At 37.0% G+C, this 24,076-nt stretch overlaps 3 protein-coding genes across 3 annotated transcripts; 2 read left to right on the top strand and 1 right to left on the bottom strand.

Annotated features, from left to right (window-relative positions):
* Nucleotides 1–388: 388 nt before the first annotated feature.
* gck (glucokinase (hexokinase 4)) lies at nt 389–4,252 on the bottom strand. Its single transcript, XM_041999313.1, has 10 exons — nt 4,082–4,252; nt 3,709–3,871; nt 3,440–3,594; nt 3,109–3,228; nt 2,875–2,970; nt 2,675–2,774; nt 2,406–2,589; nt 1,625–1,780; nt 1,052–1,285; nt 389–938 (listed from the first exon to the last, which is right to left on the bottom strand). The coding sequence occupies exons 1-10, from the start codon at nt 4,160–4,162 to the stop codon at nt 791–793; spliced, it is 1,437 nt and encodes a 478-aa protein (XP_041855247.1). The 5' UTR covers nt 4,163–4,252; the 3' UTR covers nt 389–790.
* A 4,947-nt stretch (nt 4,253–9,199) lies between these two features.
* On the top strand, nt 9,200–15,105 carry ykt6 (YKT6 v-SNARE homolog (S. cerevisiae)). The gene is made up of 8 exons (XM_041999314.1): nt 9,200–9,377; nt 9,713–9,865; nt 10,048–10,130; nt 10,534–10,634; nt 10,720–10,824; nt 11,025–11,090; nt 13,157–13,258; nt 13,350–15,105. The coding sequence occupies exons 2-8, from the start codon at nt 9,762–9,764 to the stop codon at nt 13,383–13,385; spliced, it is 597 nt and encodes a 198-aa protein (XP_041855248.1). The 5' UTR covers nt 9,200–9,377; nt 9,713–9,761; the 3' UTR covers nt 13,386–15,105.
* A 2,634-nt stretch (nt 15,106–17,739) lies between these two features.
* sb:cb288 lies at nt 17,740–21,348 on the top strand. Its single transcript, XM_041999316.1, has 5 exons — nt 17,740–18,100; nt 18,558–18,612; nt 19,197–19,259; nt 19,590–19,674; nt 19,861–21,348. The coding sequence occupies exons 1-5, from the start codon at nt 18,035–18,037 to the stop codon at nt 19,907–19,909; spliced, it is 318 nt and encodes a 105-aa protein (XP_041855250.1). The 5' UTR covers nt 17,740–18,034; the 3' UTR covers nt 19,910–21,348.
* Nucleotides 21,349–24,076: the final 2,728 nt, after the last annotated feature.

Here is a 24,076-nt window from a genome sequence, read left to right as displayed (position 1 = left end):
TGAGGCCAAAGTTTTTCTGTTTAGCCTCACAATTGTAAACCCATTAGTAATTTAATATGAGCATATTTTTCAGACAAACCTTTATAAACATGGTCAAGACCTTATTAAGTCAATAGTCTGTTACATTCCTTAGATGGCATTACATTTACATTATTAAAACTCAGTTGAAAATTAAAAACAAAAATGCAAAGTTTGCTATTTTAATCAAGTTGTTTTATTTACAGGTCAGCTTACTCACATTCAAAGCACATCTTTTTATACACATAAGAAAAAACTGAACAGTACGTTAACAGGGTAAATAAGATGTAAACATGACATTTAAATATACAATACCAAAGAAATATTTCATTGCTCACAAAGAAGAATTACACAACAATGCAATGAATTTGATTTAGTCATAATTTATAGCAGCATTTACAAAATTCTTGTGTTGTACATGAACCAGTTTCATCTGGTTTCATAATACACTATCACCAGTAATATGTTTTTAAAGACTTCAGTCTGTACTTGAAACTAATAGCAACACACATAGAGCATGTGTCTTACATGTGTTTTCATGCTACCTAATGTTTTAGGTGATGATGATCAACCTTCAGGCTGGTCTGATATTAAATACAGTTTATAATAAAAGTTATTTGATGCATTCTTGTCCTCTAATCTTTCACTGATGAGTACTCAGTTTGCCCGAGACATCCTGAAGCTGGAAAACGACGTCAGTGGCACATCTTTGATGACTAATCCAATCAGAGTTCAGGCCCTTTTCCACTGCTGTTTCAGTGCATAGCTTTTCTTACTGTGTCAGCGTGTATGCAGCCATCTTGCAGGCCACTGCTGAGATGAGAGCTGCTCCACGACCACTTCCCTCCTCCGACTGGATGAAGGTGATTTTGCAGAGAGGAGAGAGTTCCCTGACAACTTTGTGGAACCTGTCACGGAAACTGGGATACAGAAACAAACAATCAATATGGGTAATATTTTTCCCTGATTTTCACTTCCTTGCAGCATATTTAGTTTTCTGTTTGGTTTATTTAAAACTCTGAGCATTTCTCACCATGGATGCAACTTGTAGACAGAGCCGTCTACTCCAACTGTGATCTTCATGGCTTCTTCATTGCGTCGCTCCCGCATCCTATTGATCACACCAGCGAGCCCTGCACCGCACATATGAGCAGAACGAGTAGAAACGCTCTCACAGACTAGACGCACAATGTCACAGTCCAGTTCTGAGGGAAGAACATCCAGTGAAGACAGGATATTGTAGATTTGTTTTCTGTCCCCAGAGTCACTGAAATAAAGCCAAGAGCAAAAGTTTTTTTAAGAAATGTATTATGTGGTATGATATTGAAAGACCATGTGTAATACACATTTTATGTAGTGCAATAGCAACTGTTGGTGAAGCACACTAAACCGCCTCTCTGTGTCAACACTGTTATGCAAGCTCATGGCATCAGCACATTTGTTACTTTTTTCCATCTACTTTCAAACAACTGCTGTGATTGTCTGCATGAAGGCTAATATTTTATCTCACTGACTATCTGATTTTTATGGATATTGCTACCAATAAAATCTTTTAGTCACAAGCTGCCAGACAACTAAATCTAGTGTGACATCAACAGATGCTCACCTCTCCACCTGGGATACAAAGCGTGTCTCAAAGCTGCCACGTGTCTTCAGCTTCTCGGAGGCTTCGCCATTAAACAGTAGGTCTTCATTTACCAACTTCATCAGAACAAGCCTCACCAGCTCCCCCATGTACTTCCCACTGATCAGCTTCTCATATCTAGATGAGGAAATAATGAAAGAAAAGATAGGTCAATTTAAAAGCAGACATATGTTCAAAGGAAGTGTATGGAGGAATTAATGTTTTGATGATGGAAGAAACAAGGAGGATATGAGTCAGAAAGCACATGGGCAAACAACTCTTTGTCTACAAGGGGCCAGGATAGAGGAAGACAGAATGAGGAAGGCGACATCAAGGCTAAAGTGGCTGGCTGGGTCTTGGCTCAGCAGTTGTTAGAGTGAATGGGCTGTCACGGCAAAAGGTAAACAGCCATTAGGCACTATGGTAAGCAGCAGAGAGGGACCATTAATCTGACATCCCCACCTGCTGAGTGACCACTGACGTATGAGGGCTCTGTCCATTTACTAACATCCTGAGCAAAACAGCTGGTAGCTTGGCAACTTCACAGAGACCTCAGGTGAGAGTCAGGTGAGTGTGTGCCAGTGAGTGATGATTAATTCATAAAAACAGCAAGAGATGGGGGAGGGACTCTATAGTGTACACTTCATACCAACTACAAATGGTTAGTATATTAAACTAAGCTAGGAGATGCAGAGATGTGAACATAGACATGTTCATGTGAGAGAGGTGAGTATTTAAATTTAATGCATCTTTTTTCACTCACAGTTGCTGTCCGGGGTTAATGGAGGATTCGTCCACCACTCTGTCATACTCCAGTCTGAAGTCTTCCAGCTCTCCATTGTCTCCAAAAGCCCCCCACTCTGTGTTCACACACATCCGACCTTTCTCTCCTTCCACCAGCTCCACGGTCCTCATCTCTTCCATATAACATGCATTACAGCCAGTACCTGGTTCAAAGGAAAATCCCTGTAAGCTTTGTGGGTCATCATGATGTAGAAGACTACACTCTTGCACATTTTTACAGCTTCTTACCAACAATCATTCCAACTTCACAGCTGCGATCCTCATAATAGCAGGAAATCATGGTGGCTACTGTGTCATTCACCATGGCAACAACATCCATCTCAAAGTCCTACATGGACAATATCAATTTATAAAGCTTTAGCATCACACACATGTTTTGTTGAGCTTTTCATTAAGAGGAAAATAAAATCTGATATTCAGTCACTCACCCCTCGTCTCTTGATAGCATCTCTGAGCAAACCCACAACATTGTTTCCTTCTGCTCCAGAAGCCTTGAAGCCTTTGGTCCAGTTGAGCAGGATTCCCTATGAAAGGTAAAAAATAAATAAATTAATAAAAAAGAAAAGCAACCCGAGCTTGAGTTGTTCATACTTAAATAGAACTTCTGGCAATAATCTGGTGTTTTAAGTGAACCACATCTTAAAGTACAGCATTAATCCCACCTTGTCAATGTCCTCATGTCGTACTGGAAAGGAGAAGGTAAAGCCCAAAGGAAGCTTCTTGTGCTTGATGTGGTGTTTGTCCAAAAAGTCTGACATACACTCTGCTATGTAGTCAAATAACTGTAGAAACAGAAATAAATTACATCAGGGCCAAGTCATTTGGGTTAATCTATTTATGAGAATTTTCAAGTCATCTAGGCATAAGTAATCATCACATTCAGAAATCCCATCACCTCAGAAAGCTTTTTGTCAGATCTACAGCTGAGAAACTATAAATGATTTGTTGCTGTTATCTTACTGAGACAGAAAAATAATGGCTTTTGCCACATACCATTTCAGCAGTGCCGGTCATGGCATCTTCAGGGATGGAGTACATTTGATGCTTTGTTTCCACCTTAAAGCTCCTCTCCTCATCTTCACCCACTTTCACAAGCATAACACGGAAGTTTGTCCCCCCCAGGTCCAGAGCCAAGAAATCACCCACCTCTATCATGACAAAAACAGAGTACAAGCTGTATTACATCTGTATTATATTAGCAACCACACTTCACTCATTCATTCAAGAAGAATTTCTTTTGTTTGTCACATATGATTATCTACCTGATCCCTCAGGAGTGGAGCAGACGTAAGTTGGAAGCATTTTGACACTGGCCTCTTCATGCGTCTCTAAACGCAGTCCTCTGTCCATTTCACGTTGCATCCTCTCCATGACTTCTTTTAGGTCCTCTTTATTCAGCCTGAACTCTGACAAGATCTGCTCCACCTGCCAACAGAAGAAAGAAAAGAGACGGTCAGAAGCTGCACAACAAGCCAGACAGTTGATGAAGTAGTGGCCATAAAAATAAAAAAGAAAAGCAAAGTATCATCTAACACAATCTGCTTGCCCAGTTTCTTCTTCACAAAGAAAATCTTAAGGTAGACAGGTAAACCTCTTCAAAGTCTTCTGTAGCTGCAGACAAAAAACAAATCTTACCATGTAGATTTTTTCAACCACAGCATTGTAGCTGTAAGGTGTCTTCACAAGCTGGTCAAGATGAGAGCTGATACAAGGCATCTTGGCAGATTCAACTAAAATGAGCCTGTGTTTGTTAATATTGTGAGTGTCTCTGCCCCGTGTGTGTCCAGAGTCAGTGAGGTGTGAGTACTAACTGAGATCCTCAGCTGTTTTTATGCCCAGGTGAAGTGGGCTGGACACACCAAATACCCTCCCCTTTCTCAACTTTACCCCATCTGGGGATGATGTTATTAAACATTACACACACACATGCACACACAAGATCAAAGAGATACAGTCTGGCTACTAAATTTATAACAGAACTAAGTCTAATCTCATTTAATCAATAGATTGTGACCTGATTTAAGGTGAAGGGTCCAAGTTTATTGCAGATAAGCAAATTTTAATGTTTCTATAACCCGCAGAGCATTTAGAGTCACATCCACAACACGATAAAAATAAATACTTTGCAGTTTGTCAACTGTTTTTTTTCCACAAAAGCACATTTGTATAATTAAATATAAATAATGATCAAACTTTCTTAGCCAAAAGAAATTTAAAATTAATTACAAAAACATGGGCATGTGGATGATTGTTTTCTAAATCAAAGATCCATGGTTTGTTTCCGACCTCTTCTGCATGAGCATCCTTACTTTCTGATAATCTTTGGCCACAGTTTGTGACATAGATTTTAGATGAGGATCATTAACAGGCTTGTGCAGAACTTGGGGAGATGCATTTAATTTAAATGAGGTGTGCTGGAACAGAGAAACATCTTAAACCTGCAGTTTACTACTAAGCACTAAAAAGATGGCCTTCACATGTTTCCCATCTGATGCAAGATACAGAAATTTTACCAGGACATGCCAAATAAATCTCAACATGAACTTGGTTATGTTAACCCCACAGGGTTGCTCAAGGGGACAGAGTACATAAAAGTTTATAAAATTAGAAACATGTCTAAAATAAGCAACAGAGTGGGATGACTGACCTCTAAAACTAACATGCTAAAGGTGAAGGCCTACTGTCCCTATCAGCTCCAGTTGTTTACCTGATCAGTGGTCAGAGCCTTTTTTTAGTTCTGACAGAGGTCAGAACTAAAAATAGCTAAATAAATCACCCTTTCCTCTAATGCCCTTACTGCAGGGCTTCTAAATTAACTGTAAAGGAGAAACTTAGCTAATAAAAGTAACTTTTAAGCTCAATAGAGCTGCTCTCAATTTATAATTAGTTCACACATTAAACAGTTTACCACAACAGAATATTTGTAATCTGTGTAATACAGAGATAGCAAACTCTGGTCCTTGAGTGGTCACTTTCCAAAAGATAGATGTTTCCCCACTCTAACACACCTGATTCAAATGAACTGGAACCAACATCTTATTGTCATGTTCTGCACAATGACCAGTTTGAGTCATGTCTGTTGAAGAAGGGAAACATCAAAACCTGCAGGGCAGGTGTTTGAGATCCCTAGTGTAATATAACTGAAATATGGACAATTCTGTCTCATAATGATGCTGAAAAACTGATCCATATATTTATGACACCTATGTTAGACTAATATAATGGGGGTCCAAATCGTTGCCTTTAAACCCTTCAGCAGATCCAGAACTCTGAGGCCAGAGTACTGACTGGCATCAAAAGTCATCAATATTTCTTCTGTTTTATTTCCTTTCTCTGGAACCTTGTAAAATTTAGAATAAAATATTAATCTTTCTAATCACATTTCTTTTCTGTTTTTAAGCCCTTCATGGCGTAGCTACCTTTTCTGGTAAAGATCTCCTTGTTCCCTGTCAACAAATAAGAACTCTTTGTTCTAAAAGTGTTGTCCTCTAGTAGCTCCTAGAATTTCTGGAATGATATTTGGTGGCAAAGCTTTTACAATTCAGGCCTCTTGGTTTTTTGAGACTAACCTTAAACCTACCTTTTTGGGATCTTTGCACTTTTCTTGCTTCAAATGTTTTTTATTTTAAATTCTTGCTTTTATTTCTATTTCATATTAATATTTTATTGGCAAAATTTATTTTCAAATTATGATTCTTTTAATATATCCAAGAATTTGGTATGTGGGGGTGTGTGGGGCAGGTGACTAATGGATAATGGGTAACTATTTACATGCAGGTTTGAGTATGAATAATGTGTTTGCACAAGACTTACATCTGCTTCAGTCTGACTTCCACCTTTCAGAACATCTCTATAGTTTACTGATTCAAGTCAATTGAGTAAACTAGATCTACAATAACATGTATTACACGATGAAGACATTTTAAAGATTCCAAGTATGTTGAAACACAGGCACAAAGTTGGCTGACTTCGTGTCACAACCTTACTGAAAAGAGTTGAATGTGTGCCAAGTGTTTGTCAATAGCTGATTATCCAGTTAATTTAACCTGCTTGGCTGTTTGCATAGAGACCTGCCTGATGGATCCCCAGCTGTCTCTAATAAAGTAAACTTAACAACCAAAGCAACTGTGTCATTCAACTACAGGAAAAGGAAATGTATATATGTGCAGGTTAATTTTGTGCAAACACATACTGCACAATGAGTAGCATTAATACAGAGGCAAAAATGTCAGCTCAGTCTTGCTATATGTAATCTCTTGGAATGTTTCCAACTATACTATGAGGGAATGGATGCTTTCTTTTTGTAAGTATACCTATTAAATTATTTACCTTTATTCTATTTATGGTGTTGGTCCCTCCTTTGAAGTGCCATTGAGGTACAATCTATTACAATGTAGTTCTAAACCTGTAAAATGTAACTAAAAACAGAAAACTGTCATTCTTCAGCATTTAGGTTTTGGTTGCTGTGCCATAGTAGCCTAACTCTTTCAACAGATGACTGGTGGCAGGACAGTTTAGTACCTTGACCAAGCTTTAGTAAGGATTTAAATACACAGGCTACCCATGCCATGTGCACTAATGCATCTTCATATCAAAACTATACTTGAAAACTGTGCACTGGAAAAAAAACCAGAAAGGAATTTTAAATTTGGGTTTATAAGACAATGAAACAGATTGCCAGTTCACCTCAGCCATCTTATATTACCCATGTCCAAAACAACATAGCAATGTTTCTGGAGGTTTTCTTGGTTTGTTTACATATTCATTTCAATTGATGAACTAAATTCACTATTACAGTGGTGATGCAATAATTTCCACTATTGAATATTGTTTGTAATGCAAAAAATGTGTTTATAATCCTTGAGGAGCAGGTAGTAATAATCACCACAGATTCTCTGAATATTAAGATTGAGGTTGGATTTATTCTCTCTCTCGCTCTCTCTCTCTCTCTCTCTCTCTCTCTCTCTCTCTCTCTCTCTCTCTCTCTCTCACACACACACACACACACACACACACACACACACACACACACACACATTTTCTCTAGGATTTTTTGCAATTATTTTAATATTAGGTATAGATAGATAGATAGATAGATAGATAGATAGATAGATAGATAGATAGATAGATAGATAGATAGATAGATAGATAGATAGATAGATTTTACAGTGGTCAAACACAGATTTGACAGTCCTTACCTTATCCATCGGTAGAGAACGAGGATTAAATCCTGCGTATTCTGTCGACCATCGGTGCTCTGCAGTGGACGTTTACTCTCTTTTCCACGGAGTTTGGAGTTTCCCAAGTTTCTTTTATGATGGATGTTGCCTCGATATCCGTGCATGAAGGGTAAAGAATAATTAGGCTATTCTCTAATGGGAAAATGGCCAACCATAATAGGTCTATAATTCCCAACCTGCCGTCTACAAAATGCTCCACAGCGATTATCAAAATACATTGACATGTCTGCAGTATTTTCAAGTCAACAGTGACATTAATTCATTTGGAAAACTGGACGTTATAAATGGCTTATTGATTTCTCTTCACTTCTTACGGTGTTTGGCGCACAAAGTGAATGATTAGTCTTTGTTTTAGCAGACATTTTATGAAAACACAGTGCAAAATTATTTTTTAAACAAATTACACATCAACAAATTTGTCCAAAAAACAAAAAGAGAAGAAAATGATCCAGCTTCAATTACGTTAACCCTTTATGAATCTGTCTTCATCCTTCAATTTAACTGTTCCAGTTAGTGTCCACGTAGTGAATGTGCCCTCCAAAACTTCATTAGGAACAATTACATAATTGAAGATTATGCAAATAAGCAGTCTCCCAGTTCCCGGCTAAATTTCTCACTGAAATGTTACTTCAATATCTTTGAGAAAGAAAAAAAAAAGTAGTTCTAGGAAAGACAAATCATTTCGTTCCCTGGTGTAGCTGATCCAACAGATGCACCTGAAGGCTCACTGGTTTTTATTTTGTGTTGCCTGGGAAATTAGTAACAGACACTCTTCTTTCATGGAAAACGCTTACTTACGTCGGGTTAAGTGGCCAGGAGGAAATTGTTAAATGGAGCAAGATTGCCAGAGAAAACATCAATTGAGTGCTGTGACTTTGGTGGTATAGTAGATTGACAAGGGGGGGAGGCTACAACAATAATGATAATAATGATAATTGTAATTCTAGAGTATAGTATTGTATTTAGTCTGTTTTTTTAAGTTTTTATTTCATATATAAGTAATGTTAACCAAAATGTGCATTGCATAATTTGAATGATTTACCAGGCCCTGATATGTTTCAAGGATTTCATGTAAACCTGGGGGAGTCGAAAAGGTTATGATGTGTCTGGATGTCATTCCTCAAGTGTTAAAAGGGGGATTGGTGATTAGCGTTCCTGGTCGGTCAGCAGCATGCAATGTCGGCTGATTGCGTGGCACTGGAAAACAACCATAAATGCATATGATTCATTTATTCGTTCATTTTCTGTACCGCTTAGTCCATTAACAGGCGAGAGGCAGGTTGCCCTGGACAGGTCGCACTTCCATTACAGGGCCAACATAAGACAAACAACCATTCATACTCACACTCTCTCCTAGGGATAATTTATACTGACCAATTTACCTAACATCATGTAATCATTCTGTTATGGATATTTTAATGCAGGATCAACAAATTTCGACGGACCACCGCTTTATCACAGCATCGGAACTATATTAACGGGAACCCTTTGTTTCCACCGAGTCAGTAATTTCACAGGACAGTCTGGGGACTATGACGTGTGACTGTACGTGGGGAGACGGTTAAGATAATGTTAATTACATTTCCTCGTTAAACGCTTCATCTGCATACATACGGATTTTTGTTTATGTGGAAGGAGTGGGTTGTTGGGTTCTTCAAACGGGAATCAAAGGTTTGCTCTCGATTAGCTTGGTAAGTCAGTTCAGGCCTACGTATTTTTGATGCTATCTGTAGCTAGCTAGTTTTACTTAATTTCGCTGCGAGATTTAATTAAACTGTATTTACATTCTTATCATTATGCACGACTCCCCTGTTGTTTACACTATTAATGTTTGCTTGATGGGAAACATTTAAGGCATGCAAAGGCTAACTAACATTTAACAGTCGGCTATTAACAAGGTGGCTACTTTCACTTGTTCGCTAAATTAGCTGTACTTCACCCAAGTTTCTTTAGCTGCCTTGTTAGCAGAGACGCTAACTAGCTGAACTGATTAAATGCTAATGTTCTCATGTGATTCTCATGTTAGACCATCATAACAGCTGTGACATAGTAACCAGTCCTGATCCGGGGAAAATATGAAGCTTTACAGCCTAAGCGTCCTCTACAAAGGAGCGACCAAAGCCAATCTTCTTAAAGCGGCCTATGACCTGTCCTCCTTTAGCTTCTTCCAGCGCTCCAGGTGCGTCAGACTGTTGTCAACAAAACATTTTTCTGTTTGTCATAGTGGCTATTTTGTGAGATTGCAGTAAATTAAATAGTATAAGTTAAAAAAAAAAACGTATGTAACTTAACGTAGAAAATAACCATATTACTATGTTGAAGGTTTTTATATAGTTGATAAGTTTGTTTTTATATCTTTAGTGTTCAGGAGTTTATGACTTTCACCAGTGCCTTGATTGTTGAACGATCATCTCAAGGAAGTCGTGCCTCTGTCAAAGAACAAGGTAAAACACAGCAGTTAATTCTGGGTTAAAATTTTAGAATTGTATATTTTTTCAATTGATTAGGACTGATGGACACTAACAAAATTGCATTGTTATATGTTTAGCTGCAATTATGAGAAAAGGAATGAACGTAGCAAATTCAAGGAATATTCTAAAAATATGTGTCATGGAATTGCTGTTAACAAATGTCATGGACAGTCACATTTTAAAGTGAGGACTTCGCTTTTTTTTTTTTTTTTTTTTTTTTTTTTTTTTTTTTTTTTTTATATTTGAGATTTTTCTCTTTTTTTCAGTCCTTAACAAGGTGCACCAGCAGGCGCTGGGTTTACCTGTTACTTCAATGCAAAATGTTTTGTAGCTGTTGGTTTTAATTACATTGTTCATGTTTTTTCTTTCCTACTAGAGTACCTGTGTCATGTTTATGTCAGAAATGACAACTTGAGTGCTGTGGTGATTGCAGATACTGAGTACCCACAGAGGGTCTGTTTCACCTTGCTTGACAAGGTTAGCTTAAGAATACCTATAAAAAGCACATTATTACACAACTTCATTATCAGTTTCAGTATTGAGATGGGGCTCTGGTTTTCAGGTATTAGAGGAGTTCTCCAAACAAGTGGACAGTATAGATTGGCCTTCTGGTAACCCTGACACAATAAACTATAAAGCCCTGGACATTCACCTTTCAAAATACCAGGTTGGTTTGTTATTATTTATGATTGCTATTCTTTGAAGTAAGCATAAAGATATTTAGTTCAATAGAAAATATATTACTCTGTTTGTGGCAAAACATAGTATACTTTTTTACAGAATAGTTTGAAACTAGTTTTATTTGCTTCATACCTGACATCCGGTTGCTTTATTGTATTTATTTATATTTTCCTGTTTCTTCTTCAGAACCCCAGGGAAGCTGATGCAATGACCAAAGTGCAGGCGGAGCTGGATGAGACAAAGATAATTTTGGTAAACCACTTCACAAAGCAGAGACATATGCACATTATTATTCCCAAGATATTATTTCCTTACAGCAGAGTCAAGCCAGATGTTTATTTCTAATGATATTTCTACACCTACATTCAGTTAAGAGACAGAAATTAGAGACTGGAGTTCACGTTTGTATAGAATAGGGAGGGAGAGAGAGTGTGTATGGGCATCTGTGATTGTGTGTGAAAGAGACTAGAATCAGGTGTGTGTTTTTAAAATTGCTATATTATATGCGCGGTTTGGTGTGTGAAGGCCTGTGTTATCTTAATATGGATGAATGATTGTTTTTCTTATGTAAAGCACTTTGTGTTGTTTTTAGCATGAAAAGCGCTTCATGATTAATGAATTTTGATTTGATTATTAGAGGATGAATACTATGTGCATAACTTATTTTACTGGAGGCATTCTGTTTATTTTTTATTGTAGTGCAGCATTTACATTGAATACAGAAATCTCACTTAACTACAAAACAAAGATCACATAAATGTCGTCTTAAAGGATGTACTTGAGAAAGTGTTTATATATCCACCCATTTGTTGTGACAGCATGGACTTGTCTGTAGACTATTTTTAGTGCACACAGGTGGCTCTGTGGAGTGCATCTACTGTGCAAGTGTGGAATAAATAATGAAATAACTTTGTATCAGACTCATGAACCATCAGCTACTCAGTATCATGGACACCAACCAACTCTGCCATTTGCACTGCCATATTTGCACTATGTGGTTCACTCCACACTAGTTTAGTTATACTGTCTTTCTTGCATGCCCTTATTTATTTATTTCCCTTACTACTCTATGTTCCATGATCCATGTTGCACCAAGAACAATTCCTAGTCAGTGAAACCTTCAATGACAATGGCAATAATACTGATTCTGATTCTGATATGTCCTGTAAGAGTACTCCAAGCAAATACTCTTAAAAACTGTAGTTTCCACAGATTTGTCTTTTTGAGTCAAGAAGCCAGTATAACTAGACCCATTGTCTAGGCCAGATACAAATGGAGAAAAACAAAACTTTTATTGTGATGGTTTTCCCCTCCCAAGGTCCCTTGAGGTGGGCATTAAGTCTGGATGACAACCATTGTGGTTCTGACCTGTTTAAGCCGCAGCAGTGTGTAAGCACAGAATGGTAGGCGGCACATTGTGGTATTGTTTAATTAAGTCTCAGTTATGCGTTGTTATTGCCGGTATGAAATCTGAGTCATTGCCATTACCCATTACACTTGGTTAATAAAGAGGAGTCATACAGAAATTACATAAATATAATTAAACAGCATGCCTTTTGGTGTCATGTGAACTAGGGATTCTGAGTCTCGATCAGTTGGATCTGGCGGGGTTTTGAGTTCAGTTGAATTCCTTAGGATCTTTGTCACAGTCTTTTAGCTGTTCCTTCGCAGGTTTTGCAGTGTGACATGTGGTATGTGTAATAATGGCACAAATGCAATGTTTTTCAGCAAAATGTAATAAGATCAATATTAGTCACTTCATCTCGTTTAATATTATGGCTCATGGTGTATGTTAGGCCTTTGAAAATTTAGGATAGATTAGATTAGATTAGACTTTATTATCTCACAGTGGAGAAATTCACTTGTTACAGCAGCTCTTGTTATAGAATAAAGTGCAAAAAGACAGAATAAGGTGAACATGCATCACAGCAAGAAGGTGCAATATAAATTATTTTGCAAGAAAAAGTCTAAGAAAAGCAAAGATGGTGTGTTAAAACATTTTTCACTTTTACAATGCAGTTTTTTTTTTATTAAGCCAATTAATTTTTAATGCCAGAATATATATGAGTGTTCTATACCTCTTACTTTTGCTCACAGACATGTTGGAAATCAGATGTCTCTGTCCAGTGTGTGTGTGGAAGGAGGTTTCTGATGGTATTGCATCCTTATACATTAAAGTCAGGCAGAGCATAAATCCTGCTTTGGATGTGATTTCAAACAACATTAACCAGTTGACTTGTACTTAGGTAATTGAGCTAATTGTTACTTGAAGTCAACATGCTGCACTATTTCATATAAAAAAATTTTGCTTTCTGCAGCACAACACCATGGAAAGTCTGCTGGAAAGAGGAGAAAAACTAGATGATCTTGTGGCAAAGTCGGAGCACTTGGGAAACCAATCCAAAGCCTTCTACAAGACTGTAAGTACCACCAGGTCACTTTATTAACACTAAACTGTACATTTGTTGGCCGGTCACTGTTTAGAAACTATGTTCTTTGTTAACCCTGCAGGCACGGAAACAAAACTCATGCTGTGAAGTCATGTGATGTCGCTGCCTCGTCCTCATGGACACTCTCTCTGCCTTTCTGCTTTTCCTACAACCCTCATCATGCACCAGCCACAGGGACACTATTATCCATGATGGGCACCAGGATGAGAGCAGAAAAGTGTAATTTCTCTAGATTGTGGCTGCTGGGGGGCTAGAGGAGTGATGGGGTTTGGTCAGGGGGCGAAGCAACATTAATAATGACTACTCTTAACCTTTCAAGGGGCATCGTGTGGTGTTCAGTATCAGCTGAGGACATTATAGTGTGAAGTTATGTACTGGTGAAGTGTTGTCAAAATGTCTACAAACCATTTAATGTTATTCAGATTGAATGAAATCTTAATAGCTTAATCTCTTAAATTTATTGAAAGAGTATTAACCACATTTGTGCTTTGGCTTTTAAGGCAATTCTGACAATCTCAGTCTTATCTATTCACGATAGTGTGACTCTTCTATACTGTTTTTCTTTAGCTGGCATAGTCTTATATGCCCAGTAGGTGGCCCTGTTTATTTACATCACAGTCCAAATGAGCCTCCACGACTATTTTAAAACATCTTCACTTTACTGGACTTGGTTACATAACTTCTTGTTTTCTGTCTGATAATGGTTAAGAATGTCTTAACATTCCCACTCTGGATGATTATCGTGTAATGATGCTAAGAGCTGATGAGAAGTGGAGCATTACTGTAAAACGTATAAATGTGTTTTCCCATAGATGCAGCCTTATTGCAGTGTTGCTGACACTAAAACTCCCATCTTGTTTATTATCTTTTGTTATGTGTACCTCAGCCATGCTACACACATCGAACATACATAACACCTAAACAGTGTTTTATGTTCAGCAGCATGGAGTCCATGACTCATGGTTACTTCTCAAACTCTGATAAAAAGTAAAGTGATCCATACTTCATGGTGACTGGGGTGATTCTGGAAAACCTTAGGTGCTGTGTTGCACTCGCTGACCTCTGGTGTAGTCACGTTCCTCCTCAAAATCGAGACAAACGTATGTTGAGTGAGTATCTCTCACTCTTAAATCCACTCCACAGCTGACTTGTTCTTTTTACTGTGAGCATGTTTTGCTTAATTTAAGGTCTGATTTGGTAAGAAACTTTCTTCAGGAACTGCTGAGTTAAAATAAAGCGATGCCTTTCGTTGTGTACTTTAGATATTTCTCTGCTTTCCGGTCTATGTGTGTATGGATATGCTAATGTACAACATCCAGCTGCAGGCTGCATCGATGTTGAGTGCCTGTGTGTATGTTGCAGTTTGTCGTCTGAGTTTACCCTCTCTGCTTTTACAGTGTAAACTTTAGTGCAATATTTGCAGACTTTAAAGTGATGACAGAAAAAGAAAATCTCATAAAAGACAGCAAATTGACCTTTTGTAAATGCTATTCTTTAAACTATCTCCCACATGAAGTTTGTTCAAAGTTTTTGAAATATGATTATTTTTTCTTTTAAAAACACAAAATTCCAGATATGTGGAACGAAATCATTCCAAATCTTTGGCGGTAATGCTGTCGCTGTTTGCTGATGCGGTCTATCTGACCAGTTTGCATTAAACGTTCTTATCCAGATGTGGTCTGCACATTTAAAAACAAATTTTGTGAAAATAAAGTGGTATTTTATGTCTGTATTAACGCTTTTGTTTTTGCAACATAGACTTGTTCATACATTATTTGCAGAACATGTAATCTTGCTTAGATAAATCGAATAATGGTGTTGTGTGTGCCATGCTTTTTTTTTTTTCATGTCTGAACGTGTAAATTATTTTATATAGAAACCCACAGAAATGATCCACATGTTAGCTTCAGTGTTTTTAGTCAGTAAATATTAGAATTGGGTGGTGGCTGTGTCCATGCCTGAACAAAAAGTTGTCACCTAATGGGATATTTGTTGAATTTATTTTCCTCAGATGACATTATTCTGTTTCCAAAACACTTCGTTAGGAAAAAAGAAATCTCTAAAATAACAGATGGACAACATGATCAAAGCTAGAGTGCCTAGTTTCCATAGTTTTTAATTCTAGTTGCATAATTCTTGAAATGTAGGAACATTTTTTTATTTCAATGTAACGCATAGCCAGAAAGTCTATATTTAGTCACTATATGCTTCCTAATGACAGAAAATGCCCATCTGGCTCAGACTCCAATGTGAGTAATTTTAGTTAAAAACAAAATTATTATTATTTTACTTATTTATTTATTTTACCAGAAACACTGAAAGTCTTGAGGCAAAATGGCAAAACTGAGTCAGTTGAAGTTGTTTTTTCTTACTTTTCTTTTGCTTTATCAGCAATAATTTGAGACTAAATTTGGTAAATATTGTATATTCACACTGACTGAGATGGAAATGTTGCAATTCTCAAGTGGAACTGGAAATATCAGCTGATGGATTGCCCACGTTTCTCCACACACTGAGAGGTGAGCATGGGTTTGGGAGCTGGCTACAGTTTCTGCTTTGGGCCACCTCTATCGCCTTCTAGTTCTGAGGTTGACTCATGGCTGAATAATTAAACTAAACAAATAAATTGATAAGGTAAAACTTAAGGAAATCCAAGCAACAACTCTGGCCTGATCAATCCTACCCTGGTGGCCTGCTGTGGGAACTTCTGTAGTAGGGCACTGGCTTGTTTCTTGGTGTCAGCTCAGGTGATTTGGGGTGGAATAAACTATATAATTTAAATTTTATAATTTGTTTTTAATCAACATGATGGCAGTGGGGATGGTGACATTGATGATGACTTTTATTATTAGTGGGATTTGTATCATCAATATTTAAGTTACTGCTAGTATGACTTGACATTTCACTTTGACTTAATTGTGAGATCATTAATTTATTATTATGATGAATGTTGATATTAGTATTAGTATATAAATTAGTGCAAAAATGTTTTAGACTGTTATACGACAGCCAACCAACACTTCACACATTTGCTTTGCCTTGTTTTGAGGCTTGCTTACTCGTATGTCTCGTCTTGTGTCACCCATGTTTTAGAATAGTTGTTTCTTTGTTTTTTGGGGTTTTTTATTTTCTAAATTAAACAAAAAAATAGGTGGAAACAGCATAAAAAAGAAAGGAGAGTGAATTTGAGTGTTGAGTTCAAAATCCTTAGTTCATCATAATAATAATAATAATAATAATAATAATAATAATAATAATAATAATAATAATAATAAATATAAATATAATAAATATAGTTCAAAATCCTTAGTTCATCACTCAAAAGTAAATATCTGTGTCAATGAACCTGTCAATGGCATCAGAATGAAAAGTTTTTGTGTCATTGTGAAACTGCTTAGTCATGTTGTCAATACAACAATGTACTCTGGAGGGATGTTCTGATGTAAACTATGGCAAAAGTTTTGATGACAATTATGTGAATTGTAAGAGACTACAAGATTTACATTTACGCTTTTATTGTTTGTAATGTAATTTGCTGACAGACTGTTATTGCGACACAAAAAGGAAAAGACAGCACTGCGTAGCACAAAGAAAAAGAAAACAAAAGCAGAAAATGAACATAGGACCATCTCCTTAAGGAAAACTGTACATGCAGTGCTGTAGGAACTGCTTGTTGATCATTGGTTGATCTAATACGTAACGCATTTCCCTTCATTGGAGAAAGTCAAGATTCACCTGGGAGCAATTTACCAATTCAGTGTAATGGAAATGTATAGAAATATGCTTGGCAAATTATGACAACATGTTCAACCATTTCTCATGTAAAGACTTCAGATAAATTAATGCCTAAATGTTGTGGGGGTGAGACTAATCAACAGAGGGCCATTGTAAGACATTTATATCAGCATGGCATGGACAATTGATAATGTAGGAAACAGCAGAGAACTGTACATAATCATTTGCACTGATGTACCAAAGCATTTGCAACTTGTTTAAAAGAAATGAGAAACTGCTTTTCTGATGTGCACAATTGGCACGATGATGTGAAAACTGAACAGGTTGAGAATTTCAATTCTGATCTGACAAGTGTACCAAGCAACTGAGAAAACTGTAATAGGCCCGTCAACTTTTAATGTGTTAATGCAGATTAATCTATGGAATTAATGCATCAATGTTTTGACACATGAACAACAAAGTTATTGTAGTATTGCTTGGCAGAGAAATAGTCTGTTGTCAAATATCCACGCCATATTTAATTTTGAATTTGCCATTATCTTGTTAAGAGAAGCTGATTTTGGGCATGTAGGTACCTTGTCACAGCAGTAAACCGAATCCACCAAAACCACATTATCCTGCATATCTATACAGATTCTAATAGTTTCCAAGCCTTACATTAAAGTATGTATGTAATCACACTAGTATCGACTGGGTAAAGCAAAGAATGTTGGTATCGATCAATATTTGGATTCATCCGCCTACTACTAACCTGTGAGTAACTATTTTTCGAGCAATGAAGTTTTTTCAACGAGTTTCATTACAAAATCATTTTTAACCCTGAGAAAAACACCAAGATTACATCCCTGAAAGCATCATATTACTACACAAAACATGTTTGACTACTGAATACAATCTGCTGCAAACATTGTTAGAATAAAATACGAGTTTAGAAGAAGCACTTGAATGCAACATGAGAGGCGCGTGTTAGCGCAAAGAACAGCGTAAATTGATTAAGTTTGAGCGCACAAGATGAGAAATGTGGATGGAGACGAGAAACAAGAGTTACAGTTCGTCATGAACAGTTTAAGTTTAAAGGTGAGAAGCTAAGCGGGGAAATGAATGTTTGTTGCTTTGCTGGTGAGCGATAATGTTTTAGCACGGGCCAGAGTCTCTGTGAATCTATGTAAACATTGAGGTTACAGCTTCACTAACTGCTTTTGCTGTTATAAAGCTTATGACAAATAATGGCGCGGGTGTTTTGGAGAAAATGCACCAGCATACAGCGTTTTTCTTTATGTTTTCCTTATCTTTGCTTCGGTCGCTTCTACGATTTTCCACAAAGCTGCTGGACTTCCTGCAAGTTTCCACCACAACTGCAGCAGCACGACTCACTGCTGATATACACTAAACTTTTTTCTTCTTTCCTCCTTGATTTCTTTATTTGCATATAAGACATTTACATCTCCTGTTGTGCACTGTCTCTAGTTTAAAATGTGCTATAGTTTTTCGTTAATTTAAACAAACATGCTTTATGATTTTGCTGCGATTACAGATGGTTGACCCAGATCTGAATGATCAGCTTTTACACACTGTTCAAGTGAGAAATGGTGAGCTTAATCTTTTTTTTTCATCTCTTCAGTTGTAATCAGAAGCAAAAGTTAAATTAACTACAGAGAGCTGTATGGTTCAAGTCAGATGCCATCATGCACTGGTGTGCTTGTTAGAATTTTTGATATGTTGCCAAGAAGCAAAAGTAAGCCTCCAAGTTTAGGCTCCATAGTTAGTTATTTGCCCCAGATACTTTCAGAAGCAGCCTTAACTTTGCAAAACTTCCCCACCAAACAAACTGGGAGTGACTGTGTGTCACCAAAACATGAATGGCATTTTTAAATGACTGACAAGCAGCCATGTTCATAGTTGAGCGCAGCTCTAGACAAAATAACAAAGTTCCAAAGAAGCTAAGAACTCCTCTCCCACTGTTGAGGAGCAGCGCTTACAAACATGCAAACTGTTCAGTGTGTCATGGGAGAGATCAAGGAGATGCCACATCAGACTCACATGGATTTAATCTAAATTAAGTTTCAAATCCCATGTTGTGTCCTAATTTCATTAACTTTATTAGCAACTGTTTCAGATGCAGTCTTTTCTGTTTGTGATTTCTTCAAGTATTTCTGTTTTCTTGCTTATGAAGTTTCTGCTGCAGCCACAACTTCTGGCACTGAGGACTCTTTAACAAGTAGTGGAATCATTCCTGGTAAGCACAACCTTTTTATTTTTTTCCTCTAAACTAACTTTTTAGTTTAGTCTTTTAGTGTACGTTTAAGTTTTGGTGACATACAGCAGATTTGGTTCTTTTCCATTTCAAGCTTGTGTTTAGAGAACTTTTGCACTTTAGTGACCTCACATCCGTGTTTTGACCTGCAGTTGTTTACTCCCGAGCAATGCCAGTCCAGCTCAAAAGATTGAAATCAGCTCAGCAACACTCACTGCAGAAGCTTCAACACACAACAGATCATACCAAACTATGCTTGGTTTGTGTATTTATGCTTTAACATGTCCAAATAAATGTATTCTCTGCTTTTAGGTGCAATTGCAGCCACAGTGTTCATTGCTTTTTTGCTTGCTCTCTACGCTGTTCTTTGGAAATGCATGATGTCACCACCACAACGGTAAAAAATTAATGCATGTTGTAACTTGACTTTTCTGGGACATAAGTTTGATGCCAACATGGCATAATGTTATTTGTTCCCCAGCATATATATATTTTTAACTTCTACTGAACTGAGCTTCCCATAAAAACATTGTTTCTAATGATCTACACACTCCATGTTTCAAATTTTGTTTTTCTTTTTCAGAAAACGCAGCAAATTGAGGGTAAGAGTACAACAGAAGACACCTGTGTGAAGCAGGTGGAAATATTTTTTTCCATCTTTTTAACATCTTAAAGGTGTGAACAAAATCCGAGGGCAAATTTTGCTCTCTAAAGAACAAGTTTAAATAGATCAAAGCACCAAAAAACGGACTCAACTAAATGGACACACTGCTCGTCTCGCTCAGCTTTGCTGTCTGCTGGTGGTCTCTGTTGACTCAAAGCTCTGTGATGATAGAAAAACTGTTTTGGCAGGTCAGATTGTGCTGCCTTTTTTTTTCTGTTTTTGTGAATTCTGCACTACTGACGGGGAGGTGGCTTTGGCCAAAGTTCACTCCAGTGATCAATAAGCTCTAGGCTATGTCTTAGAGATTGTAGTTTGTTTTTGTTTTTTGGGTGAAGTTTTAGATCTGCACCATTACAAAGTAGAGAACTGTATTCTGTATGCAATGACACAACTGCTATTTACAACAGTTTAATTTTCCCTCAGTTCTTGAAATCCTTATGAAATTAACTGTTTGTTTTTTTTTACACATTATTTCTTTAATATGACACTTGTGCAAATGCATCTACCAAAAGTGACAGGAAGGAAGTTTTGTAGGCCTTTTTTATCTTTGTAATGGAGGAGTAAGTCAACCTCACTAGCTTGCAGGAAACATCAAAGTATGAGGAGGTACTCCTCTGATAATTTCTTGGGAACTTTAAAGTTTCCATGAAATTTCTTGCAGAGTGTTGTTTGCCTGTGTGCATTTGAAGACAAATTTCACATGCTTGCGCTTTTGTTGCTACATGTAGAAAATCTGATACCAGAAGACAAGGAATGAACTAACAAGATTTACTTGTCATACACACATCTATAATATACTGTAGGATGACTATGTGCCTGTGGTACTTTGTATAGAACCACATGTAAGTCGTAGAGTCCCCACTGGATTAATACCTTGTACCAAATATCCTGTTCGTCCTTTGAAAACAAGCGAGGCAGGCTGAGCCTCAGAGGGGAGGAGGAAAGGGAACAAATGAAGGCTGCTTTGATTGGTCAGTCCCACTGCCCCCATCAGGCACTGCCTTACATTTAACATCTATGCTGCTGGATTTAAAATGAGAGAAATTGTTTATCAGACATAACTGATGTATCCCTCTGAGTACAGGATGAGTCTTAAAAAATTTCTTTCTGAGAGATAAACTAGTATACCATTATGAATGCTGTCATAATTTTTTTTCATTCTTGGTACAGAAGCTGGTTTGTAGTTGATGTGTGTATTATGGATTTTTTTTTTTTTAAAGGAAACAGAAAATTGAGTTTCATAGGTAGTGAAGTTTTAAAAATGCGTGGGGTGCTTACTTCTTAACATGCTTCTATTTGAGACAGAATTATTTGTAGTTTTTGTAATTGAAATTACTTGTTTTGATGAACTTTTCTCAGGATGTTTTAAATACTGTATGACAATAAACTGACTTGTGTTTATCTGAAGCATGCTTTTGGCGTAATGATTCAACACAAATGTCTTACAAGACAAAATGATGTTGCGATAATGGTTTATTTAAAACCAAGGTCAGGTTCATGCTAACAGTGTTTTGCAACAATAATTTCATTACTCAAGGTCATAACAGAGAAGGAAGAATTGATAGGAAATACTTTTAAATATTTATTTTACTTTTGTTTTGAAAGGAATGATGTACTGTAAATGTTTGATCAAATCTAGTCTGGACAGATGTGGACATAAGCTGCAACATAAGCAGTAGGGAGGGAAAGGTAAGACAAACTTTTGTTTACATTCACACAGTGACTATATTCATAAATGTAATGGATTAAGCATGAAATACACCTGTGCAGGTGGAAACACTGCAGAAATGGACACAGTCCTGCAGCCACCAATATGGTATTTGCATAGCTGATTCAGTGACAACATGACATATATTTGACGCTACTTTATTTCTTGTTTTATTCTTTTTATTCAAGCTTTTAGATCGCATACACAGTATAACAGACATACACATAAAAAACAAACCAAACCAAAATAGACAAATCATTTTGTCTAATGATGCCAAAAAAGACTTTCAGATTTCCTGGAAGCAGGAAGAAGACTTCCAGTTAATTTTTTTTAAATTTTTCTCTCAGCCAGCGTGCCTGTTTTGAAAGCCTGGCTTTGATAGAAGGACAAGGTTATTGTTCTTTCTGAGCAGCTTAACATGACTACAGTACAGTCAGGTTGCAGGTTTGATTTGCAGCATGTTGAGAACCACTTAAACATCTCATGCCAGAAGTTGAATGATGCATTCTGTGTATGACTTTAAATTGAATCAAGCTATATCTGGAACTGATTGAACGGTTCCGAACACTAGACAAGCACTCCTTCCAGAGGTCATCTGATAATAATACACCAAGATCCTCGCTTCATGCACTTCCTAGATGACTGGTATCAAATGATGTTAAAAACTATTAACAAAGTGGGAAATCAGATGTCTAGATGTCGGTTGTAGAAGAAAAGTATCATAGAAAGTATGGGTTGATGGTTTAGATGGAAATTTTGGTGTGTTTCCCTGTACAAAGTGTCTAATTTGTAAATTACAAAAGAAAACAATGTGACTGAGGGAGGTGGTATTACTTCTGAAGTTGAAGGAAAGAGGCAAATTTGTCAGAGATACAAAGATCTTCAATCCTTTCAGTCTTTTCTACCTCCATTTCAAAAACACGCTGTCCATTATTCCTGGTTTAAACAGAATATTATACCCTATTGGAGCTGATAATGAGATGTCTGGCAATGTAAGAGTTCTCTTGATTTGATTCAATATTTTTACTGAGTTTCTGAGAACAAAGTTGTGGCCTAATAATTTAAATGTAGACTTTATTTAAGCAAAGAGCAATGATGAGAGAGAGGTTTCTTTGAGTATTGTTGATTTGATTTTCAACTAGAGTGGGGAAATATCGAGCCGGTCATCTTGAGGAGAGCCCCACTGCCAGAGAGAGAGAACCCTTAAATTTGCTGCCCAGTAATAAAGCTCGAACACAGGGATTTGCCACGTGTTTTTGTAGATGGACTTTAGAAATGCAGGCTGTTTTACCTGCCCATACAAATGAAATAACTGAATCAAGTTGTTTGAAAAACGCCAGTGGCAAGTAAATGACACTACTTAAAACCAGCCCTGCAACATTCTTTTATGGTTAAAAAGTTTATTGTTGGTATCACTTCATAATTATTTGCATGTCGTCATAATCTCTTGGCTCTCTCCAAGAGATACTGTTGTCTTTTCTGAAACTTGTTCTCCTGTTTTAGCATGTTTTCATTTGCACAGGTCATGTGGAAGAGGGGGAGTCTTACTTTTTCTATAAGATTCTTCTGAGGTGCTAAACACTAACACTTTAGAGTTTTTATTCCCTTTAAAGCTCTAAGCTTCCTAATTACAGGTCCATCTACTAAACTGTGCATCTTTATTTATAGACCCTATAAACCATCTACTTCTATTTCTGAGTTTTCTGAATTCTTGTCCAATGTAATACCTGGATACCTCATGGTGTTTGTTAGTGCTGACATTGTGTAAGAATTACTGACATCTGCTGGTAAAGATGGGCATAGAAACCATAAACTACTTCAAATGCCAAGCACAGTTGTCAATGTATGGTGGCCATCAGTGGCCAAAATTCATTCAGCCATAAACATGTTTTCAACTGCCAGTGGCCTCAGGCACATCGATGACTGCACTACAGGTAAATACTTCAGAATTATGCACATGTGTGCTGTCTTCTTCTATTTGTCTTTTAAGGTGTTACTCATCCAATCAGTACTTCTAGAATAGAATAGAATAGAATAGAATAGAATAGAATATTATAGAAATACTTTATTAATCCCTTTGGAGAGTCCTCGGGGAAATTTGGGTACCAGCAGCAATACAAAACCAACAGTAAAGCAGGATAAGCACAAGATCTAATATATACATGTATAAAGTAAAATAGAGGCAATAAGGTGCAAGAAAAGTATAAATAGAATGCAATAAATAATAATAAGATAAGTTAAATAAAATGCTTTTTTTTGCACCTACCAAACAAAACTGGTACTGTAGTTTTAAAGCTCAGAGGGTTCTCACTTCACACAGAGTTGTTTGTCCAGTCAGTGACACTGTAGTAAAAATATGCACAAATACAGCAACTTCCTTCTTGGTACACTGAAGCATTCAGAGTTCCTTTCACTGGAACTAAGGGG

This window comes from Melanotaenia boesemani, chromosome 11, assembly GCF_017639745.1.
Source record: "Melanotaenia boesemani isolate fMelBoe1 chromosome 11, fMelBoe1.pri, whole genome shotgun sequence".
NCBI classification, from domain to species: Eukaryota; Metazoa; Chordata; class Actinopteri; order Atheriniformes; family Melanotaeniidae; genus Melanotaenia; species Melanotaenia boesemani.
The sequence above is the reverse complement of the archived record's forward strand: the minus strand, read 5'-3'. Positions and strand labels throughout refer to the sequence as shown.

Coding starts and splice junctions, on each gene's coding strand:
- sb:cb288 (XM_041999316.1), top strand. CDS start 18,035: ATGAGAAATGTGGATGGAGACGAGAAACAAGAGTTACAGTTCGTCATG. Junction 18,613..19,196: donor CACTGTTCAAGTGAGAAATG/GTGAGCTTAATC, acceptor TTGCTTATGAAG/TTTCTGCTGCAGCCACAACT. Junction 19,260..19,589: donor AAGTAGTGGAATCATTCCTG/GTAAGCACAACC, acceptor CTCTGCTTTTAG/GTGCAATTGCAGCCACAGTG.
- gck (XM_041999313.1), bottom strand. CDS start 4,162: ATGCCTTGTATCAGCTCTCATCTTGACCAGCTTGTGAAGACACCTTAC. Junction 3,595..3,708: donor CTCCACTCCTGAGGGATCAG/GTAGATAATCAT, acceptor TTGTCATGATAG/AGGTGGGTGATTTCTTGGCT. Junction 1,286..1,624: donor TTTGTATCCCAGGTGGAGAG/GTGAGCATCTGT, acceptor GCTTTATTTCAG/TGACTCTGGGGACAGAAAAC.
- ykt6 (XM_041999314.1), top strand. CDS start 9,762: ATGAAGCTTTACAGCCTAAGCGTCCTCTACAAAGGAGCGACCAAAGCC. Junction 10,635..10,719: donor GTTTCACCTTGCTTGACAAG/GTTAGCTTAAGA, acceptor TCTGGTTTTCAG/GTATTAGAGGAGTTCTCCAA. Junction 13,259..13,349: donor CCAAAGCCTTCTACAAGACT/GTAAGTACCACC, acceptor TTAACCCTGCAG/GCACGGAAACAAAACTCATG.